Source organism: Dipodomys spectabilis, unplaced genomic scaffold, assembly GCF_019054845.1.
Source record: "Dipodomys spectabilis isolate Male_0828 unplaced genomic scaffold, ASM1905484v1 ptg000019l, whole genome shotgun sequence".
Lineage (NCBI taxonomy): Eukaryota > Metazoa > Chordata > Mammalia > Rodentia > Heteromyidae > Dipodomys > Dipodomys spectabilis.
This window is the reverse complement of record NW_024870696.1, coordinates 14,565,169-14,586,803: the sequence shown is the minus strand read 5'-3', so window position 1 is coordinate 14,586,803 and position 21,635 is coordinate 14,565,169. Positions and strand designations below refer to the sequence as shown.

At 37.1% G+C, this 21,635-nt stretch overlaps 1 protein-coding gene across 4 annotated transcripts in view; it reads left to right on the top strand.

Moving 5' to 3' along the window:
- Cep350 (centrosomal protein 350) overlaps nucleotides 1-21,635 on the top strand; it is a 138,951-nt gene that overhangs the window by 98,030 nt on the left and 19,286 nt on the right. For all 4 annotated transcript variants that reach the window (XM_042674539.1, XM_042674538.1, XM_042674537.1 and 1 more), the window contains 5 exons: nucleotides 4,249-4,448; nucleotides 10,577-10,788; nucleotides 12,545-12,689; nucleotides 17,732-17,892; nucleotides 20,603-20,739. In XM_042674539.1, coding sequence (XP_042530473.1) covers nucleotides 4,249-4,448; nucleotides 10,577-10,788; nucleotides 12,545-12,689; nucleotides 17,732-17,892; nucleotides 20,603-20,739 — 855 coding nt within the window. The remainder of the gene's footprint in view (nucleotides 1-4,248; nucleotides 4,449-10,576; nucleotides 10,789-12,544; nucleotides 12,690-17,731; nucleotides 17,893-20,602; nucleotides 20,740-21,635) is intronic.

Genomic DNA, 21,635 nt, shown 5'->3' with positions numbered 1-21,635 from the left:
CTCAGTGGTAGAGCGCTTGCCTTGCATGCATGAGGCCCTGGGTTCGATTCCTCAGCACCACATAAGCAAAAAGAAAAAAGCCGGAAGTGGTGCAGTGGCTCAAGTGGTAGAGCGCTAGCCTTGAGCTGAAGAGCTGAGGGACAGCGCCCAGACCCAGAGTTCAGGCCCCACAACCGGACCCCCCCAAAAAAAAAAGAGGTCCTTGGAGAAAGAATCATAAAATGTTAGAAACTAGAAGGGCTCTTGGGAAGATATCTTTGTTTTATATAAAGAATATGAGACCCACAGAGTTATATCAAGCAGAATGGCAGAGCTAGCACTGGCAACCTGCTCTCTAGATTTGAGCCAATTACAACTAAAATTGGGTTACATTAACATATCTACTTTTCTACCTTGTAGTTTCCAAAACAAACACACACAAAGGTTAGTCAACTGGAGCAGAATCTATCCTTCTAAGTATTATTTGTTGAAACTAGAAGTGTGCTGATAGCTGAGTACTAGAGTTGAATAGCACAAATTAGGTGAAAATGGGAATTCGAAAGCAGATTACTTACAAATTCTTTTAAGTTTTCAAATAATTATTTGCACAGTAGATGAACTCTGTTGTGTATCTAATCCCACTTGAGTGTTCCGTTGAGAACCTTGTTGAGGCCTTTGTCAAGGGATACTTTGATATCAAACATAAAAAGGCTATTAGTATCATTTTGTTTCCATCATTCAAAAATTTTCACATTTGGTTGATTTATTACAAGTGCAGCATCTTGAAGGATTGTTAAGTTAACCCTAATGTGAAGTACTATTCTTTACTCTTTAGTTCTGAAATATATTTACATTAAATAAGGAAATACATTTCTGGCTAAGGAATTCTAACTTTACAATCAGATTAAACTTTTCATGCTGTTTGTTATTGTTGTTGTTGTTGTTTGTGCTAGGCAAGCCACTTTGCCAGTGAGCTCTTTCTCCAGACCATCTTACACTATTTCTTAAAGTCTTTTCTCCCCCCATTTCTATTAGGCATTTCTCCCTCTTCCCCCCATCTCAAAACTAAACGTTTTGAATACATTTTATAATGAAAAATATATGTCAGTTCTGGTCTTAATAGAGAAAAAAAGTATTGTTATAATTGGACTGGGCAAAAAAATGAACTTATGCATTTATGGTTTATTATACATGTTCCAATGTTATTTTACTTTTTATACTAGGTCATGCATACATTTAGCAGTTATGTACTTGAAAGGGTGGGTGATATTTACATGCTATGAATTGGTTTTTTTGAACCATTTTCTAAGGATATTTGTTTTCATATACTATTTTGATAATTAGCATCAAAATAAGTTTATTGTACATTCATAAAGAATGGCAAGGAAAATTGCAGTGTTTTCCTCAAATTTGCAAAAATGTTTTTCCTTGAACTTCAGTGCAGAAAGTCAAGGCAATCCAGGTGTGTGTGTGTGTGTGTGTGTGTGTACATGTGTACGTGTGTGTGTGTACGTGTGTGTATGTACGTGTGTGTATAAGTAAATTAATTAGAAATAAAATATGTGTAGGAACGGACATTAAAACAGTCTGTTATCTAAAGATATATTAGACAAGATATACACTTTTAAAATTCATGTAAGTGGTTGGATTTATACCTAGATTTTCTCACATATTGATATCAGTCCTTGCCCTTCCAAGGCAATAAACTTTGCCTTTCTCTACAAGTTGTTGTTGTGTGCATGTGAACAGAAGCATGCTCTGTCAAAGAGAACTAGCCTTTCCAAACTATTGCTAAATTTGTTCTTTCATATGGGTATTTAATGATATATTCACTACTATAACAGAAGAAAAAATGAAGGATTTTCTTCTACTGTTACAAGTTTAACATGCGAAAAGTTATAATCTTTAGCCTCTGATTGAATTGTCCATAGCATATTTTTAACTGATAGACTTGAGAGTTGTTCATTTTATTCTTAATTATGCATTCTCGGATGTTTTAGAATGGGTGTTTCTGTATTATTATTCAAGTGGGCCTTTGTTAGATTTCAAGCAAGGTACCCCCACGAGGTCCTGTTAGCAATTGTATGTTGTAGAAGTTAATAATATATTTTCCTAACAGTTGATTACTGAATCATATTATTATTTTCAAGTTAAACTGTGTTTGAAAGTTAAATAAGGAAAATGTAGGACTTTTAAAATTCAGTTTCAAGCTTCTAACAGAGGACAGAGTACAAATAGAAAAATCAGTTGCTCAAATTTACATAATGTAGAGTTGCTGATATACTGATTATAGCCTTAACTGTTATGTTACACTTTATATTAAAGTTTATTTGAAAACTTATTTAGCCCTGCATTGGTTTTCTTATTTTGCTCACAGGCAAGTAAATTTAACCTAAAATATAGATGATGATGATAAACAGGAATGTGTATTCAGAAATCATTGGTAAGATTGATAACAATACATGTTTGTATGTCACAGAGTATACGACTTACTTTAACTGAGTAGCTTTTGATGCTATTCAGAAAACATATTAAAAGTTCTTCATTCAGCTCCTTTGCTCTCCCTTTCTCATTCTTCCTGCCTCTTGATCCCTTGATTTTAAAACCTTCCTCCTTATTTTGTAGACACTGCTCTCCTGTTCACTACTTCTTCTCTGTCTTTACGTCTCACCACTGGGCCTCTCTCAGTGTCTGTTTTCCCAACCTTCATCCCAAATTCCAGCTGTATATCTACAACCAGTTGGTCAGGTAACTGCACCTTTTCCAGTGCACTCTTTGATAGAGCATGCTCTGTTCTTTTTTAGGTGTTTATTTTTTTAATGTTTGTTTGCTTTCCTTTTTTTTTTTTAACAGCCTGGAGGCCTCTTGTTTTTGTCATATAGACATATAAATTTTATCTTCATTGTTTCTACATTAAACTGATTGACATGGTGATTATTTAAGAGATGAAATGACAGTTCTTACTTTATTATTTTATTGGATCTATGAATGCACTTTTATTGATAGTTATAATCAATATGAGCAGTGCATATTTTATTAGCCTCAATGGCTACATTTAGAAAGAGTTTTGTAGTAGTCATTAATAAAATAATTTTGTCTAGATCAATACTTTCTTTTAATCTTTCAGGCCTAAGATTTAAATGGGTATTTAAGTTCAGAGATCTGATTAAATGGAGAAAACTGAGTCATTTGATGCTTACCTTTACTTTTATATGAATAAAGCTTCGGAATGGTACTCAGTGTTCTTTATATTTAAAAAAAATTACCATCTAATAATAGCAACCAAAAATCACTAGGTCTATAGCAAAATTAGATGGAATTTGAAAATAAAAGTCAAAAGGAGATAAAACCATGTTTTTTCTTTGCTTGCTTATTGGGGTGTTTTGAGGATTATTTTTTTCTTCTTGTTGCTTTAGGTCTTTGTTGTTTTGAGTTTTGTGTTTTCTGATCTAAGCATTCAGAATAATTACCTTTTTCTGTTATAAAAATATAATAATCACCTGTAGAAATGAGTATATGAGCCAGGCGCTGATGGCTCATACCTGTAAATCCGGGCTACTCCAGATGTTGAGATGTGAGGATGACTTTTCAAAGCTAGCCCAGCAAGGAAGTCCATGAGACCAAAAAAAAGCCAAAAATGGAACTGTGGCTCAAGTGGTAGAGCATTAACCTTGAACAAAAAAGCTCAGAGACAGTACCCAGGCCCTGAATTCAAGCTCCAGGACAAGTGACAAAAAGAAAAGAATCTATGAGTTAAAAATTAATATTATCGGAGCTGGGAAGGTGGCTCAGGAGTAGAGCGCTTGCTTTGCATGCATGAGGCCCTGGGTTCGATTCCTCAGCACCACATAAGCAGAAAAAGCCGGAAGTGGTGCTGTGGCTCAAGTGGTAGAGCACTTGCCTTGAGCTGAAAAGCTGAGGGACAGCGCCCAGGCCCAGAGTTCAGACCCCACAACCGACAGAAAAAAAGAAAAAAAATTAGTATTATCAGTCATGATTACTCAGAATCTTAAAAAAAATTGTCTGTATAGGTATGTGTGTGTGTGAATTTGCCATTGTTTTTCCTTTACTAATCTTTATAAACTATTTTAAGAAAACACAAATTCTCTTATTTCTGACTCATCAATGCTTCTTCTGTTATTTCCAAGCTTTTTTTCAGAGAGTAGTGTGAATGTTTTGCTTTTGTGGGTGAGGAATAAGTGAGAGGGATTTCAAAATGACCTGTGCCTATTGGAGTTTTTCTTACTTTTCTCCATGGTGTGACCATAGGTTTCTGACAAAGAGAGAGCAAAAACTAATGCAACGGCGACAACATGCAGAAGAGCTCTTAGAGTGGAAACGACGTTTAGATGCAGAAGAAGCAGAAATTCGTCAAATGGAAAAACAGGCTTTGGCCGCCTGGGACAAAGAACTAATAAAACCCAAAACTCCTAAGAAAGAACTGGAAAGCCAGAGAACAGAACAGAAAGGTAATAGATATAACTCTTCAGACCACAAACTAGTCTAGCATACTTGAAAGATTTATCTTTTTAAAATATGAATGATTAAAGGTAAAGAAGGCAGTACAACTGCAAAAACTGTGATGTATTTTTTGCTAATACAAACTTGAAACTTGGAGGAAGTGGGTAAATTTTTCTAAAAAATTACAATTTGCCAAAGCTTATACAGTAAGAAAATAAGAACCTTTCTAGTTCTTTGACCATTAAAGAAATTGACCTGCTACTTCCTTCTTGACAATAGTAAGAATTACTTGTGATGTTTTGGAAAGCACTGAGTATCTAACTCTCTGTTATGCACCAGACATGTAAGTATATTACCTTGTCAAAGAGTAAATAATTTATACTTGTGTGATGAATGAATGAATAAAATCAGTATTATAAAATTACCATTCGTTTCATTTAGTTTTACTATCTATTAGTAATAGAATGACCATACAAGAAGACATTAATGATTCTAATTTCAATAGCCGAAGATTTAATCTTGCTTCCTCTTCAGACAATAAGTAACATGTTTGTGAGATTTTTTTTTAAAAGTCTTACCCACTTTTTCCTAGAAATGGAAAGATCCTTGTCTTTAAACTACTACTTGACAAAGAGTAACATGTGTACTGCTTACAATATTCAGAAATGCATACTTTCAAATTAGTATTTGACTTTTGTCAAATATGTTAAACACACTTGATATTAAAGAAGCTATTGTTAAGCTGAGTGCTGGTGGCTCATGCCTATAATCCTGGCTATTCAGAAGGCTGAGATCTGAGGATTGCAGTTAGAAGCCAGTCCAGGCAGGAAAGTCTCTTAGATTTATCTCCAGTTAACTACCAAAAAGCTAGAAGTGGGAGTTGTGTCTCAACTGAGCAGTTAAGCTCAGGGATAGTGTGTGATAACGTGGGATATTTGCACAGAAATGAACAAATAGACAATGGGGAAAAAAAATAACCTAGTAAAAGACCCATGCACCTAGGAAAAGTTGACTTTTGAAACAGGCAGCTTTTGCAGGCCTGTCCCTAAGGACAAGAAACTTTGTAAGGAGGAAACAGTAAAGTTGGATCTATACTTAACAATATTAAAGATGTTCCAAAGGGGAAATAAAAGCTTAAAGGTAAAAACAAAACTATAAAACTTTTGGAAGATAATATAATAAAGTATCTTTATCACATCGTGGGTAAGGAAAGAATTCTTTAACATGTTACAGAAAGCAAACTGTGATAAAAGATTGATGAATTCCTTCAATAAAGTAATATTTCTTATTCATTAAACACCATAAAGTAAAGAATAAAAATAAAAGAATATTTATATCACATGACTAGCAAAGGAAATATATTATCTTTTTCTTAACTTTTAAAAATGTTGGAGGGGAGGGTTCTATTTCAGTGATTCTCGTTAGGAACAATGTCATAAGTGTCTTTATAGCTAGTCAGTCTGTCTCTATGTCTATGATCTATCTTCTGACATCGTACCTTAACCATGAAGTTTATCTGTGATGTTTCTATTTCAACTTTAAATAATGGTGATTGCAACCTATTTCATGTGCCACTAATGGTTCACAACCCACATCTTAATGTTGCTCAAGGATAGCAGTTCTCAAATAGAGAATTATTTATACACTTAAAAATTACCAGTCAGGAGGCTTCTAAGATGACATAATGGAAACAAGTAACGCTCTGTAGTTTCTGTGAAGCTCAGAAGCAAAAAATATCTAGCAAATAGGTTTTGGGGGTACGTTTTTAAGTTCAGAATAAGTGCTCAGCTACTACAAAGGAAGACTGCCTATCTATTTATGATAAAAACCCCGTAAAATGATTTTAAAATGAGGGGAATGTGGAAGGGATAAGGAAGAGTAATAGATTGAATGAATTTGATCTAAGTTTACTATATGTATGTTTAGGAAGTTATAATGAAACCCTTTTGTACAATTTATGCTCATGAAAAAATTGAGGACTCCAAAGAGATTTAGGTGGTATATTTTTAAATTATTTACCAAACAAAATTAACTAAAACTATTTTAAGTATTCATACATACGTACAAACACACATATGAGGATATATTCTGAGAAGCATGTTGTTAATAAGTTTCATCATAGGCTACAGGTCAATCACTTAATGTAGTCTCTTGATAATAGTCCAAGCACATGATGTATTAAGATTTTGGGGCATAACATGGCATACTATTTTACTATAAGTAAGTAAATAAGTGTGAATATTTATCTAGTATACTGGGGATTGATAGTGATAAAAAGTATAATGCATGTGCCAATAATAGCTATTCATTGTATTATTAAGTTTTACTGACTATATATGTGCGGTACTTAGATATCACTGACAGCACTGGTTTGTTTACCCCAGCATCATCACTTATCACATGAGTAATGGTTGTACTATGACTTCATAACAGCTATGGGCATGGTTGCAGTGAAGCTTCTAGAAGGCAGTATGGCAATTCTTTGTGAAAATTTAAAATGCAGCTGCCTTCTATTCTTGGAATTTCACTTTTGGTTGTATATCCCCAAAAAATCTGAAAGCAGTATATCAAAGAGATATTTGTCCATCACTGTTTTTTAAAGCATAGGGCTGGGAAGGTGGCTCAGAGGTAGAGTGCTTGCCTTGCATACATGAGGCCCTGGGTTCAATTCCTCAGCATCACATAAACAGAAAAAGCCGGAAGTGGCGCTGTGGCTCAAGTGGTAGAGAACGCCCAGACCTAGAGTTCAAGCCCCACGACTGAAAAAAAAAAGGGGGGGGGAGGCTGGGAAGGTGGCTCAGTGGTAGAGCGCTTGCTTTGCATGTATGAGGCCCTGGGTTCAATTCCTCAGCACCACATAAGCAGAAAAAAAAAAGCGGAAGTGGCGTTGTGGCTCAAGTGGTAGAGCACTAACCTTGAGCTGAAGAGCTGAGGGACAGTGACCAGGCCCAGAGTTCAGGCCCCGCGACCGGACCCCCTCCCCCCCCCAAAAAAAGAGCATTACTCACATTAGCCAGAAAACCAAGTGTTGATTGATAGATGAATGAGTAAACAAAGTGTAATAAATATATACAGTGGAATATTGTTTGTTCAGCTGTTTTAGGAGAAATCTAACGCACTATACTATGAGAAGTTTGGAGTACGCAAAATTATTACAGAATTTGAACTTGGGTAGGAAGAAACTTCTGTTTATAGATAGTGGTGATAGTGTGAATGTACACAGTCCCACTGCCCTTTAAATGGCCAAATTGTATTGTGTTTTCATTATACTTTTTAAAAATTCAGCTTAAAAAGGAAATATAGAAAAATGGCTAGAAAGACATACACAGGATCTCCTCCTCCTCCTCCCCCTCTCCTTCTCTTCCTCCTCTTCTTTCTCTCCATCTCTTCCACTGCCTCTCATCCTCTCTCTCCCTCCTTCCCTCCTCCCCTCTCCTTCTCTTCAAACTTGGCTTCCACTGGTTTACCTTGGTTGTGTGGAAGTTGGACAGGTGAAAGCGCTTGGGAATGGGAATATGAATGAGTCACTATATGCTCTGTACTCTTTGAAGTTTTTTTTTTTTTTTTTTTTTTTTTACTACCAGTCTTGTACTGCTTTAAAACTTAAAACAATGACAAAAATCTTTCATAGAAACATCTGCTCAAATAGGAGTAGTAAACAAATGACTTTCATTTACTGCTTAGTTTTTATATTATTTGAATTTTGAAGTGAGTTAACTGTTACCAAACAAAACCTGTATACCTGTTGACAGGAAATGGAGAGGTGTGAAGGATTATATTTCCTCCTGCTTAAATATTAAAACATTTCTAAACTGTTTTTAGTTGTACCCACATACCATCTTTGTATAGATGGATTATCTCTGATTTTTTTAAACTTACTCATTTACTTATTCAGTCTGATTATACTATGCATTCATAATTTTTTGCATGTGATAATAGGGTTTGAATTCATTGGGCATTTACTACACAAGTGCTTTACCACTGGATATCAGCCCTTTTTGCTTTGGTTATTTTATTAAATTTTCTTTGTTGTAAAGATGCTGTACTGAGGGGTTTCAGTTACATGAATAAGGTAATGAGTACATTTCTTGTCAAACATTGTTATCCACTCCTTTGTTGTTTTCCCACTTATCCCTTCCCTCCTCCACTCCTTCTCCCATCCCCCGAAGTTGTATCTTTGTTGCAATGGGCTTTGTCCTTCTTTCAGCATTTTGTTATTCCCCTTCCTTCCCCAACTCAGAAAAATGTATATACAAGACAGAGGGTACCAGAATCAAAGACACTGATTGCCAGGGATGGGAACAACAGGTCTTTCTTTTCTTTTTGGTTGATGACTTTGTTGTGCCAATGTACTGTTCTTTCTTCTTTCTTGTCTTTTCCATTCGTTTATCCCTGTCAATCACTGTCTGATTTTGGTTATTTTTAAGGTAGGCCAGGCTGGACCATGATCTTTCTATCTGTGCTCCCATATATGGGATGACAGGTGTTCCCAGCCATGGTGTTCACCCTGTAGCTGGGATGACAGCACACATCACAGCGTCCAGTCATTGGTTAAGATGGAGTCTCGCAAACATTTTTCCCAGGTTGGCCTCAAACTCCAGTTCCTTGACCTCTGCCTTCCAAGTAACTAGTGTTATAGGTGAACCGCTATGCTTAGTTTACACACATGTAATATTTATAATAATATGTTTAAATATTTGAGTATATGAAACTTAAAGGCTTTTAATGGTCACTTTATGTAAATATATCTTACCCTCTTCAAACTAGCTGGTAATGAGCAGACTGTGAACCTGAATTTGGCCAGTTCAAGCACATGAGTAGGGACTGTTGGTTAGGGTTAAGTAGCCTGCCTGCTCTATGTGTGCTTGCCAGATTTTTGGCTGATGACACACCCTTATGCAGAAGTAAACTTTGCCTTGCTGGGGGGGGGAAACACAGATTTTTTTTTAGTGTCATACCTTTGTTTACTTAAATAATATATTTTTTCAAGTATATAGATTTCTTTATATTAAATAATCCTATTTTATAGATTTTAGATAGAGAATATTAATTTATAAACTTTAAAATCTTAAATAATTTTTAAAATCTTAAGTAATTTTTAAATTAAGTATATTAAATGTTAGTAGTATTTACTTAAGTATGATGTTATAACTTAATCCTTCTAAAGCATTGTACCTATAAAGGCAAAGAAAGAAAACAGTGTATATTTTAACGTTCTTCAAGTGTCTCAACATTTTTTAGTTTACATCAAACATAATTTTGTTTTCTTGGGAGGTGCAGAGTCAAAAACAAATTCTAGAGATGAAACCAATGTTGCAAGACAATTTTGAAAGTACAAAATAGAATGCATGCTTGCATCTCTGCTTCCATATTTTTAGTGCTGTGTAATATCTAATATAGAAATACACAATTCCTTTCCTGTCAAGAGATTTCAGGTTTCTGGTTTTTTTTTTTTAAATTCTATACCAATCTTGCCACTGAACTTGTCTCTAGAATGTTTATCTAGGAGTGGAATTCCTCAGTCATAGAGTATGTGTTTTCATGTGTGTGGAAGGATGTGGGTATTTGGGGGCTTGAACTCGGGGCCTTGATACTGTCCCTGAGCTTTTTGGCTCAAGGTTAGCACTCTACCATTGGAGCCACAGCACCACTTCTGCTTTTTTGGTGGTTAACTGGAGAGAAGAGTCTCATGGACTTTTCTGCCCAGGATGATTTGAACCATGATCTATTTTAGCCTATAGGTGGGAGCTGTTGCCCAGCTATGTTTTCATCTTTAAGTAATTCTTTTTCCAAAATGATTGGGCCAATTCCACTGCTAAAGGAATATATGAACCATAATTGTTTTGCATTCCCACAAAAGATTATAATTATCATTGCTAACTATATATGGTAAATAACTTCTCTCAGGTCTGGTAAGAAGGACCTTAAGTGGTAGAGTGTGCTAAAAAAAATTTTCTGTTGGTGTCAGTCATAATTCTTAAAACTTTATAGTGAAAATTAGATGTCATGATAAAAAGATTATATGTAAATAGAGCTAGTGATTTTATGCTGAGAACAAATGTAACATATAATAGTTTGATTTTTTTCCATTAATTGAGATCATAATTTTTTTTTTTTTTTTACCTTTTCTTTCCAGACATAGTGAGTGAAGAGGAATCTCCAGTACCTTCCTATTCTCACCGAAACAGTGAAAGCAGTATTCCAGAAGAGTTAGGCAGCCCTGCTGTTCTGTATATACCATCTGAGGCAGGAGTACAGGAGCAGCCAGGGAGCCCAGATCGTAGTGTACTTACTGAAGAAATGGTTTGTTCACAGGAATTAGAATCTTCTACCTCTCCTAGTAAACATGTACGTTAACATATACTTACATTCTAAGGCTTTTTTAGAAAAAAAACTTGTTTAGAAGATACGTTATTAATAGTTACATTATTTCTTTTCTTCTCTTCCCCTCTCTTGGTGCTGGGCTGTGAGCTCAGGGCCTCATACTTTCTAAGCAGGTGTTCTGTCACTTGAGCCATGTCCCTAAGCCATTTTTGTGATAGTTATTTGTTCAAGCTGTCCTGGGCCATTATTCTTTTACTTAAGCTTCCTCTGTAACTGGATAGTAGGTACACACACTCTTTGTTGAGATGATGCGGGATCTCACTTAACTTTTTTGCTCAGGTTGGCCTTGATCTGTAGTCCTCCCCATCTGAGTCTCCTAATTAGAGATGTGAGCTGAAATACTTAGAGATAGTTACCTTTTTTTCTATTAATAATAAGCCTTGACTATCACTTATATAAGATATAACATGAATACATAAAACTTTTTAACTCATACAGATTTATAAACATATGAACTATGGCTTTAGTGGGAGTTATCGGACTGGTGATTTGTACATTTGAAATAGTCCTGATAATAATAGCCTTGTATAAATAATTTACTTGTAGCATAATTCTTATCTTCTAGGAATTTGTAACTACAAACTCTGCATTTTGATACAATCTTAATATTTGATACAATCTTCCCTGGCATCATTACTGAAGTTACTAATTGAATACTAAATATTAGGCTTTTATTTTTTACAAGAAATTTTATCAAAATGCATCTTTATAAAAAAGCTAATATTGGTCCTGGTGGCTCACGCCTGTAATCCTAGCTACTCAGGAAGCTGAGATCTGAGGATCGTGGTTCAAAGCCAGCCTGGGCAGGAAATTCCATGAGACTCTTATCTCCAGTAAAGCACTAGAAAACCGGAAGTGGTGCTGTGGCTCAAGCGGTAGAGGGCTTGCCTTGAGCTGAAGAGTTCAGGGACAGCACCTAAGCCCAGAGTTCAAGCCCCACAATTGACCAAAAACAAAAAGAAAGAAAATTGAATTTGTATGCTTTATTGAACTTATGAACTTTTGTTGTTGTTGTTCCATAGAATTATTTAAAACTGCATAAATGTCTTTGTGTGGGTGCCAGTCCTGGGCTTGACTCAGAGTCTTTCCCTGAGCTTTTCTGCTCAAGGCTGACACTCTACCACTTAAGCCATGGTTCATTTTCTGACTTTTTTGGTAGTTAATTGGAGATAGAGCCTCAAGGATTTTTCTGCCCAGCTGGCTTTAAACTGCAATCCTTAGATCTTAGCCTCCTGAGTAGCTAGGATTTCAGGCATGAGCTACCAGTGCCTGGCTAAAACTTAATAATTTTTGTTGTTGTTGTTGTTGGTCATCGGGCTTGAACTCTGAGCCTGGGCGCTGTCCCTCAGCCTTTCAGCCCAAGGTTAGTTCTCTACCATTTGAGCCTATAGCACCACTTCCGGTTTTCTGGTGGTTAATTGGAGATAAGAGTCTCACAGAATTTCCTACTCATGCTGCTTTGAACTGCAATCCTCAGATCTCAGCCACCTGAGTAGCTAAGATTACAAGTTTGAGCTGCAGGTGCCCAGCATAATTTTAATTAGCTAGTATTTCAGTGAAGAGAGATGTATTTGAGATTGAACTCTGGGCCTTGTTCAGAAGCAAGCACTCAAGCTCTGAATTCAGTCCCAGCTCCAGCTGTCCAATCTCAGTTTTTAAATAGAATTTCACAACTATATCACAAAATAATTCCCACTTGGTGATTTTTCTGTTTGAACAGTCACCTCCCAAAAGCTGCGCATCTGTGTCAAAGCAGGACTCCAGCAAGGGAAGTCATCGGACTGGAGGACAACACCGTCTGACCGCAAAGTCCCATCAGCACTGTTATAGTTGGTCAGATGAGTCATTGTCTATGACACAGTCAGGTAAGGCTCCTGAAGAGGAGTTTCTTTTCTTTGTATTATATTTGGGTTCATCTTTAATAAGCTTGTCTAACCATATACTAATATATTATCTTTTTTAGCGTTTGTATAGGCTTTATTCTTGTTGGCATTAAACCATATAATTATTCATTCCTCATTGATCATTTTATCTCTTAATTCCATAAAACAAAGGTCTATAAAATTTTGTTTTTTATTCATTAGTGGACAGTTATTCAATAACATGTTTAGGTTTTTCTTTGTCTGCTTTAGGCCCGTTCATAACAGAATTTATAAAGAGACTGCCCAGATCCCCCTTCTAGACTGTAAACTTATAGCGAGAAGACTCTGTGTTTTATTAACATTTGTAATCACCCGGCCTCATGGAAACTCAGTGCTGATGTAGATGTGTATTGAATATTTATTGTTTGAATTAATGATAACCATGAGGAAAAAGAGAAAAAAGTAAGATAGCACCAATTCAAAAGAAAAAAGATACACTAAGGGAGCGTTTTCTATATGGTGTATGTGTGTGTGAATGTGTGCATGTATGCATGTGTTATGAAATTAATGAGCTGCTTCACTCCTGTGATTTTAACACTCAGGAGACAGAGACAGAGGATCACAAATTCAAGGCTAGCTACATAGAGCTACAGGGGGAGTTCCAGGTAATCCAGAGCTGTACTGGGAAACCTTGTATCCAAAACAATAAAAAAGTTAAAACAAGAATGGTAGCCTCTTCTCTGAAAGGATTCAAAGAAGTTGTTGAAGCATATCTAGAGAGACAGTGCAGGGTTTGAGTAGAATTATAAAAATTAATTATTTATTGCATATTGTTATATTGATTATTTTAATAGGCATGTTAAGTATATTGCCTTTTGAGCTCAGTTATGGTTTCCAGAGTAGACATTTAGTAAAGAAAAAATGAAAATTGGTTTGGTTTTTGTTGTTGATAGTGGTGGTTTGGTATTATTTTGTTCTACTTTTTTGGTCTTTGTCTCCGAAATATACTCCTGACCATGTTTGAACACTGTAGATCATGGGAATTTTCTTATGCCCATACTTAATAGATCTCCTTTATTCCTTGTGTAACTATGCAATATTTTTTTTTTTGGGGGGGGGTCCGGTCGTTGGGCCTGAACTCTGGGCCTGGGCGCTGTCCCTCAGCTCTTCAGCTCAAGGCTAGTGCTCTATCACTTGAGCCACAGCGCCACTTCCGGCTTTTTTTCCTTTTGCTTATGTGGTACTGGGGAATCGAACCCAGGGCCTCAGGCATGCAAGGCAAGCGCTCTACCACTGAGCCACCTTCCCAGCCCCATATGCAATATTTCAAAGGGTAGATTATAATTTAACTATTTTCCTAAGGCTGATTTATAGTATAATATCTTTAAATGTGGTGACCATATAGATTCTTCGAAATAGAATTATTATTATTATTTGGTGCTGGTACTAAGGCTTGAACTCAAGGCCTGGAGCTTTTTTGCTCAAGATTCATTCTCTACCACTTGAGCCACAACTCTACTTTTTTATTTTTGGTGGTTAGTTGTACTGAAAAGTCTCACAGACTTTGCTGCTAGGGCTGGCTTTGAACCACAATACTCAGCTGTCAGCTTCCTGAGTAGCTAGGATTACAGGTGTGAGTCACCAGAGCCTTGCTTCTTCTACAAAATCTAACAAGATAACAGCTCAAGTTTTAGAAGCAAATGGATTTCTTTACCAACTTCACCAGTAACTAAACTATTGCTATATAAAATATTTGTTTTGTGCTAGTATTATTACTACAGTTTTTAAATAAAATATACAGGTAATTTTATTTGGCAGAAGTTGTCTATATATTATGTACAATAATGTGATTTAAAAAAAAAAACCATACATTGTAGATGTTAAATTGAGCTCTTTAACATGCACAGTACCTCATATAATTATTCTTGTAAGAAAATCTAAAATATTCTCTTACATTGTTCCAAACTATAGTTACCACAGTATAATGGTAGATATCTTGAACTGATTTTTTCCTGCTTAACTGAAAATGTATATCCTTTGAATCTTTTCCCTAATCCCTGATTGAACCCCATTCCAGCCACTGTACTATTATACTTGTTGCTTCTGTGACTGTTTTTTTGCATTTAACATATAAGTGAGATCTTGTGTTACTGTGCCTGGCTTATTTTTCGTAACAATAATATCCTCTAGGCTCATCCATGTTTTTGGTAATGATAGCGTTTCCTTTTTGTGTGTTAGACTGAGTAGTATTCCATTGCGCATATATCACATTTTCTTTATCCATTCTATTCATGCATGATGAACACTTAAGTTGATTTATTTTAGCTTTTATTAAATTCGAGGCACTATGCCACACATTGTTTTGTACATACCTTATTTAATTACATCAATTTGAGAAAATTTTCTGGATCACACACCTAAGTAGTAGGTCCAGGGTTTAAAAATGGTCTTTTTGTTTTTGGTGGTGGTGGTCATGGGGCCTGAACTCTGGGCCTGGGCACTGTCCCTCAGCTCTCCAGCCCAAGGCTAGAGCTCTACCAGTTGAGCCAAAGCACCACTTCCAGCTTTTTCTGCTTATGTGATGCTGAGGAATCAAACCCAAGGCCTCATGCATGCAAGGCATGAGCTACCTTTCCAGCCCCTGGTCTCTTTTTTTTACTGCATTTGAGTGTTGATCAATAAACAATAAACTTTGTCCATGCTAAACTTTAGTATAGTGGTACTATTGGAAAAGACTTACTGGTAACTTCAGGCAATGTGATAGAAGTGACAGCAACTCACTTTATTCTATCCTGAAATATTTGGATCACTCTTTTAAATTGAGTTTAAACTTTTTACATTTAAATGAATTCTTTAACTAATTCTTATGCAATTTAATCTAAAGTTCCTGATTTAAAAAAAAACTAGTTTTATTTATTTATTTATTTAGTCAGCCATGGGGCTTGAACTCTGGGCTTGGGTGCTGTCCCTCAGCAATTCAGCTCAAGGCGAGTGCTCTACCACTTGAGCCACAGTGCCACTTCCGGTTTTCTAGTGGTTTATTGGAGATAAGAGTCTCACAGACTTTCCTGCCTGGGCTGGCTTTGAGCCATGATCCTCAGATCTCAGCCTCCTGAGTAGCTAGGATTACAGGCGTGAGCTACTGGCACTGGGCTTTAGTTTTATATTTTATGATGTAATATTGCACTACACATCTGAGTCCTTACATTTCTACTGTAGAGCTAGTAAATATCTCACTCAACCCTAGGGTGTGGAAATAATATCAGTGTGTGATTGTAGGAGATGTCAGAAGCTTATCTTTTTGCTTTATAGTTTCCATGTATAGTATAATAACCATTTTAAGTGATACCTATTTTGTTTCCATAGCATGTGTGTGACACATGAAATATTTTTCTTGTTGTTTTTTTTTTTTTTTGGGGGGGGGATCCGGTCGTGGGTCTGAACTCTGGGCCTGGGCATTGTCCCTCAGCTCTTCAGCTCAAGGCTAGCGCTCTACCACTTGAGCCACAGCGCCACTTCCGGCTTTTTTTCTTTTTGCTGATGTGTACTGGGGAATCGAACCCAGGGCCTCAGGCATGCAAGGCAAGCGCTCTACCACTGAGCCACTTTCCCAGCCCCTGAAATACTTTTCATAATGTTGCCATTGCACAATCTTATCTATGTATAAGCTGTTGAGAAAACAAAATTTAACCAGCTTTATTTCAATAATTTTAAATACTATAAAAGCTTTCAAAGAATGATTGTATCACAATATATTACTCTCTCTCTGTCTGTCTGTCTGTCTGTCTCTCTCTCTCTCTCTCTCTCTCTCTCTTGGCGGTACTAAGATTTGTATTCTTGGCCTTGTACTTGCTTTGCTAATATTCTACTATTTGAGTCATGACTCCAGCCCATTTTTTGCTAGGTGATAGAGATGGAATCCCACAGATTTTTTTTCTGCCTGGGTTGGCTTTGAATAACAATCATCTAGATCTCATACTCCTGAGTAGCCAAGATTATAATTAGGAACCATAGGGACCCATCAATTTATCTCTTTTTTATATGGTATAAAGATGTTAGCTAATGACTTCCAGTATATTTGAAATGACAAAGTTCTAGTTTGACTTTAATGACTTTAAAGTATTTATCTATATATTAATAACTGAAAGGGTAGTTGAATCTTGCCACCAGAAATAATTCTTTCACAATACGCAAATTTCACAAACCTAAAATTTTCAGCTTTACTTCTATATATTGCTAAAGCAAATCTCAAGATTTATTTACAATTTGAATGGGTAAATTTTTTTTTAATTGATTGGGCTGAGTTCTAGTGGCTCATGCCTATCTATGATCCTAGCTATTCAGAGGCTGAGATCTGAAAATTGCAATTTGAAGCCAGCTGAGCCAAGAAAGTTCATGAGATTCTTATCTCCTATTAACTAACTAAAAGCCAGAGGTTTCTGGGCATCGGTGGCTCATGCCTGTAATCCTAGCTACTCAGGAGGCTGAGATGTAAGAATAACAGTTCAAAGGCAGCCCTGTCAGGAAAGTCTGTGAGACTCAACTCCAATAAACCATTCAGAAAACCAGAAGTGGTGCTGTGGTTCAAGTGGTAGAGTGCTCACCTTGAGCTGAAGAGCTGAGGGATAGTGCTGAGGCCCAGAGTTCAAGCCCCATGACCAAACAAACAAAAAAAGCAGAGGTGAGCTGTGGCTCAAGTGGTAGAGGGCCAGCCTCCAGCAGAAAGTTTAGGAACAGTACCCAGACCCAGAGTTCAAGCTCCTGTACTGGAAAGAAAAAGAGAGGGGTCGGGGAGGAAAGAACAGAGGGGAGAAAAGAGAGGAGAGAGGAGATGGGGAGAAAAGAGAGAAGAGAGAGGAGAGGTAAAAAACAAAACCAGGGAAGAAAAGAAGGATTTATGGAAAAGAAAGGATACATTTCAGAATATTTTTTTCAGAAGCTCAAACTCTCCAATTTCAAGTATTGATTTAAGTGAAATATTACAGTTTTACATTAGTAGAGTTAATTTTATTCTCTAATTAAATAAAATTTTTTCTGTCTTTTAGAAACTACATCTGACCAAAGTGACATTGAAGGTAGAATCAGAGCTCTGAAGGATGAGCTGCGGAAAAGAAAATCAGTTGTGGACCAGTTGAAGAAGGAACAGAAAAAAAGACAAAAGGAAAGACTAAAAGCCCAAGAAGCCAGTCTGCTCAAACAATTAGAGGTTAGACATAGGGCAAAAGTAGTTAACATCAAAGCTAATCAATCTGTGGCGTCCAAAATGTTTTTAATGTTAGTAAAGCAACAAATTGAGTTTTTTCAGACAAGGGACATGGCTCAAGTGATAAAGCACGTGTCTATAAATAGGAACCCCTGAGTTCAATTCCCAGCATTTTTAAAAAATTTTTTAATTGTTGTAATTTTTGTCTCTTGCCAGTTCTGGAGCTTGAACTCAGAGCTTGGCACTGTCTCTGAGCTTCTTTGCTCAAGGCTAGTGCTCTACCACTTTAAGGCACAGCTCCACTCCAGTTTTCTGGTGGTTAATTAGAGACGAGACTCACAGATTTTCTTTCCAGAGCTGGCTTTGAACTTCAATCTTCAGATCTCAACCTACAGAGTAGTTAGGATTACAGTCTCAGGGTTGTTTTGTTGTTTTGTTTTTAAGTTTTAAATTATTAGTGGTGGGGCTGGGAAGGTGGCTCAGTGGTAGAGTGCTTGCCTTGCATGCATGAGGCCCTGGGTTCGATTCCTTAGCACCATGTAAGCAGAAAAAGCTGGAAGTGGGGCTGACACTCAAGTGGTAGAGTGCTAGCCTTGAGCTGAAGAGCTGAGGGACAGCGCCCAGGCCCAGAGTTCAGGCCCCACGACTGACCCCCAAAAAAAAAATTATTAGTGGTGTCACATTCTATCCTCTTTTTTTTAAAAAAAAAAAAGAAACTAAAGATCCCTAAGTGTCTAAGTGAGGATCTGCTTAAAACATAAGTATTGCCTGGCGCCGGTGGCTCACGCCTGTAATCCTAGCTACTCAGGAGGCTGACATCTGAGGATCATGGTTCAAAGCCAGCCCAGGCAGGAAAGTCCATGAGACTCTTATCTCCAATAAACCACCAGAAAACCAGAAGTGGCGCTGTAGCTCAGGCCCAGAGTTCAAGCCCCACGACCAACAAAAACAAAAAAACAAAACCCCATAAGTATTAAAATATTGAGGGGACTGGGCTCTGGTTGTACATTGGAGAGGTGGTAGTTTCTCTGTATAAAGATTGCCAACTAAGGAAAAATTGAGTGTTCAAGATGCATAGAATTCAGTATTATTATTACTTCAATTAAACATACTAACTTTTACTTTGCTTTTGAGGAACCATATTTTCAAAAAATTAAGAGTAGGAAAGTATCAGATTGAACAGTGATTTAAACATGATAATGTGAGGAAACACAAGTAGGAGACTGGAAGCTCAGGCATAAAATAAGAAATACTGTACCTTAAAAATCACTTCTGTAGGACTGGGAATGTGGCTCAGTGGTAGAACGCTTGCCTATCAGGCATGAAACCCTGGGTTCACTTCCTCAGTACCACATAAACAGAAAAAGCTGGAAGTGGCACTGTGGCTCAAGGGGTAGAGTGCATGCCTAGAGCAAAAGAAGCTCAGGGACAGTGCCCAGGCCCTGAGTTCAAGCCCTATGGACTGGCAAAAAAAAAAAAAAAAAATCACTTTCATGAAAAGAGACTGGATGTATGGCTCACATAGCAAGTGTGAAGCCATGAGTTGAAACCTAGTACAGGCCTCCGCCCAAAAAAGGATTGTATAAAAGGGTTTTAACCCAGATTCCAGGGACTTACAGCATTTGACAGTCATCTTCCCATGTTCATTCAAATTTATTGGCAGTCTAGGATAGACATTGTGCATAGATGCTGAGTATACAGTGCTAAACATGGGGCTGGGATGGTAGCTCAGTGGTAGAGCGCTTGCCTTGCATGCCTGAGGCCCTGGGTTCGATTCCTCAGCACCACATAAGGAAAAAGAAAAAAGCCGGAAGTGGTGCTGTGGCTCAAGTGGTAGAGTGCTAGCCTTGAGCTGAAGAGCTGAGGGACAGTGCCCAGGCCCAGAGTTCAGGCCCCACAACCGGACCCAAAAACAAAACAACAACAACAACAAAATACAGTGCTAAACAAATGGCTATCTACCAAAGAGTTAAGAAGCCACCAACTTCAACTCAGAAAATAAAAAAATTGGTGAAGCTAATTTTTTATAAATTGCAACAACATATTTTTATAAATTAGTGAAGCTTTGTTTGTAGAATCAGCATTAACCAGTAAACATTTTTTGGCAATTCCCAACCGTTATATTCCTAAACAGCCCCCTTCCCTTTTCAAAATTTGTTAAGAAACATACTGTAAATGAAACTCAGAGCCAAATGACTAAACTTCTTAAAAGTACTATGAAATTAATAATATACCCTTTAGAGAACAGTAATATAAGTGCTGTTTTTACTGGGAATGAATTATTGTTTCACAAGTATTAAACTATTAGATTGCAACTTTTTTTTTCATTGCTGGAGCCTTCAAGGGTGTGCCAGGAGGGAGATTTTTATATTGTATATTTTTACTGGTTATGTGTATGTACACCAGACTTGAGGTTAAGACTCAGAGTCTGGGCGCTATCCCTGGGCTTTTTTTTCCCCTCAAGGCTAGAACTGTACTACTTGAGCCACAGCTCTACTACTTCCTGTTTTTTTGTGCTTAATTGGAGATAAGAGTCTCAGGGACTTTCCTTCCCCAGGCTAGCTTCAATCCATGATTCTCAGATCTGTCTCCTGAGTAGCTATGATTACAGGTATCAATGACCAATAACTATACTAAAAAATTAATTACTATTTATAATTTAAAATATTTTTGAACTTTTGTATAGTAACTCCTCTGATTTTTCTAAACCTAGTCATATGATGAATTCATTAAGAAAACTGAAGCTGAGCTTAGCCGAGATTTGGAAACATCACCAACAGCCAAACCGCAAATTAAAACTCTCTCTTCATCTTCTGATAAACCTAAGATCAAGCCTCTTCCACTACACAGGTAGGAATTTTTCATAATTTACAATATTCTGCCTTGTTTGAGAAAGAATAAGGAAAGATTTTCAGTGGAACTTACTTTTTAAGTAATTGAAATTATAGAAATGAAATTGTTTCATAGTTTTAGTTTTACTCAGTAAAAGTGTTGGGTATGACAAATGCAAAGTAAGTTAATAGTAAAGCACAGATTTTAAAAACATGTTTTTAATCTTGAAGTCTAATGGATACAATGAGAATAATATGGTCCGTTATTACTAGTAGTAATGTCATAAGTTGGTGTAATTCTTTTGAAAAATAGTTTGGCAGTTTTTATTAGTTAAAAAAATTAGGGCCAGGGGGCTGGGAAGGTGGCCCAGTGGTAGAGCGCTTGCTTTGCATGCCTGAGGCCCTGGGTTCGATTCCTCAGCACCACATAAGCAAAAAGAAAAAAGCCAGAAGTGGCGCTGTGGCTCAAGTGGTAGAGCGCTAGCCTTGAGCTGAAGAGCTGAGGGACAGCGCCCAAGTCCAGAGTTCAGGCCCCACAACCGGACCCCCCCCCCCCCCCCCCAAAAAAAAAAAATCAGGGCTGGGTGCTTGTGGCTGAACCTGTAATCCTAGCTACTCAGGAGGCTGAGATCTGACGATTGCAGTTTGAAGCTAGCCCAGGCAGAAAAGTTTGTGAGACTCTAATAAACCACTCAGAAAAAGCCAGAAGTGGTGCTATGGCTCAAGTGGTAGAGTGCTAGCCTTGAGCACAACCAAACTCAAGGACAGTGCCCAAGCCCTAAGGTCAAGCCCCAGGACCGGAAAAAAGGAAAAAAAAAATCTAACTTTTGGCCCTACAGTACCACTTCTGGAACGTAAACTTGATAAATATGGGGTACCCAAACATCTGTTTGCATGCAAATGTTTAGCATAACT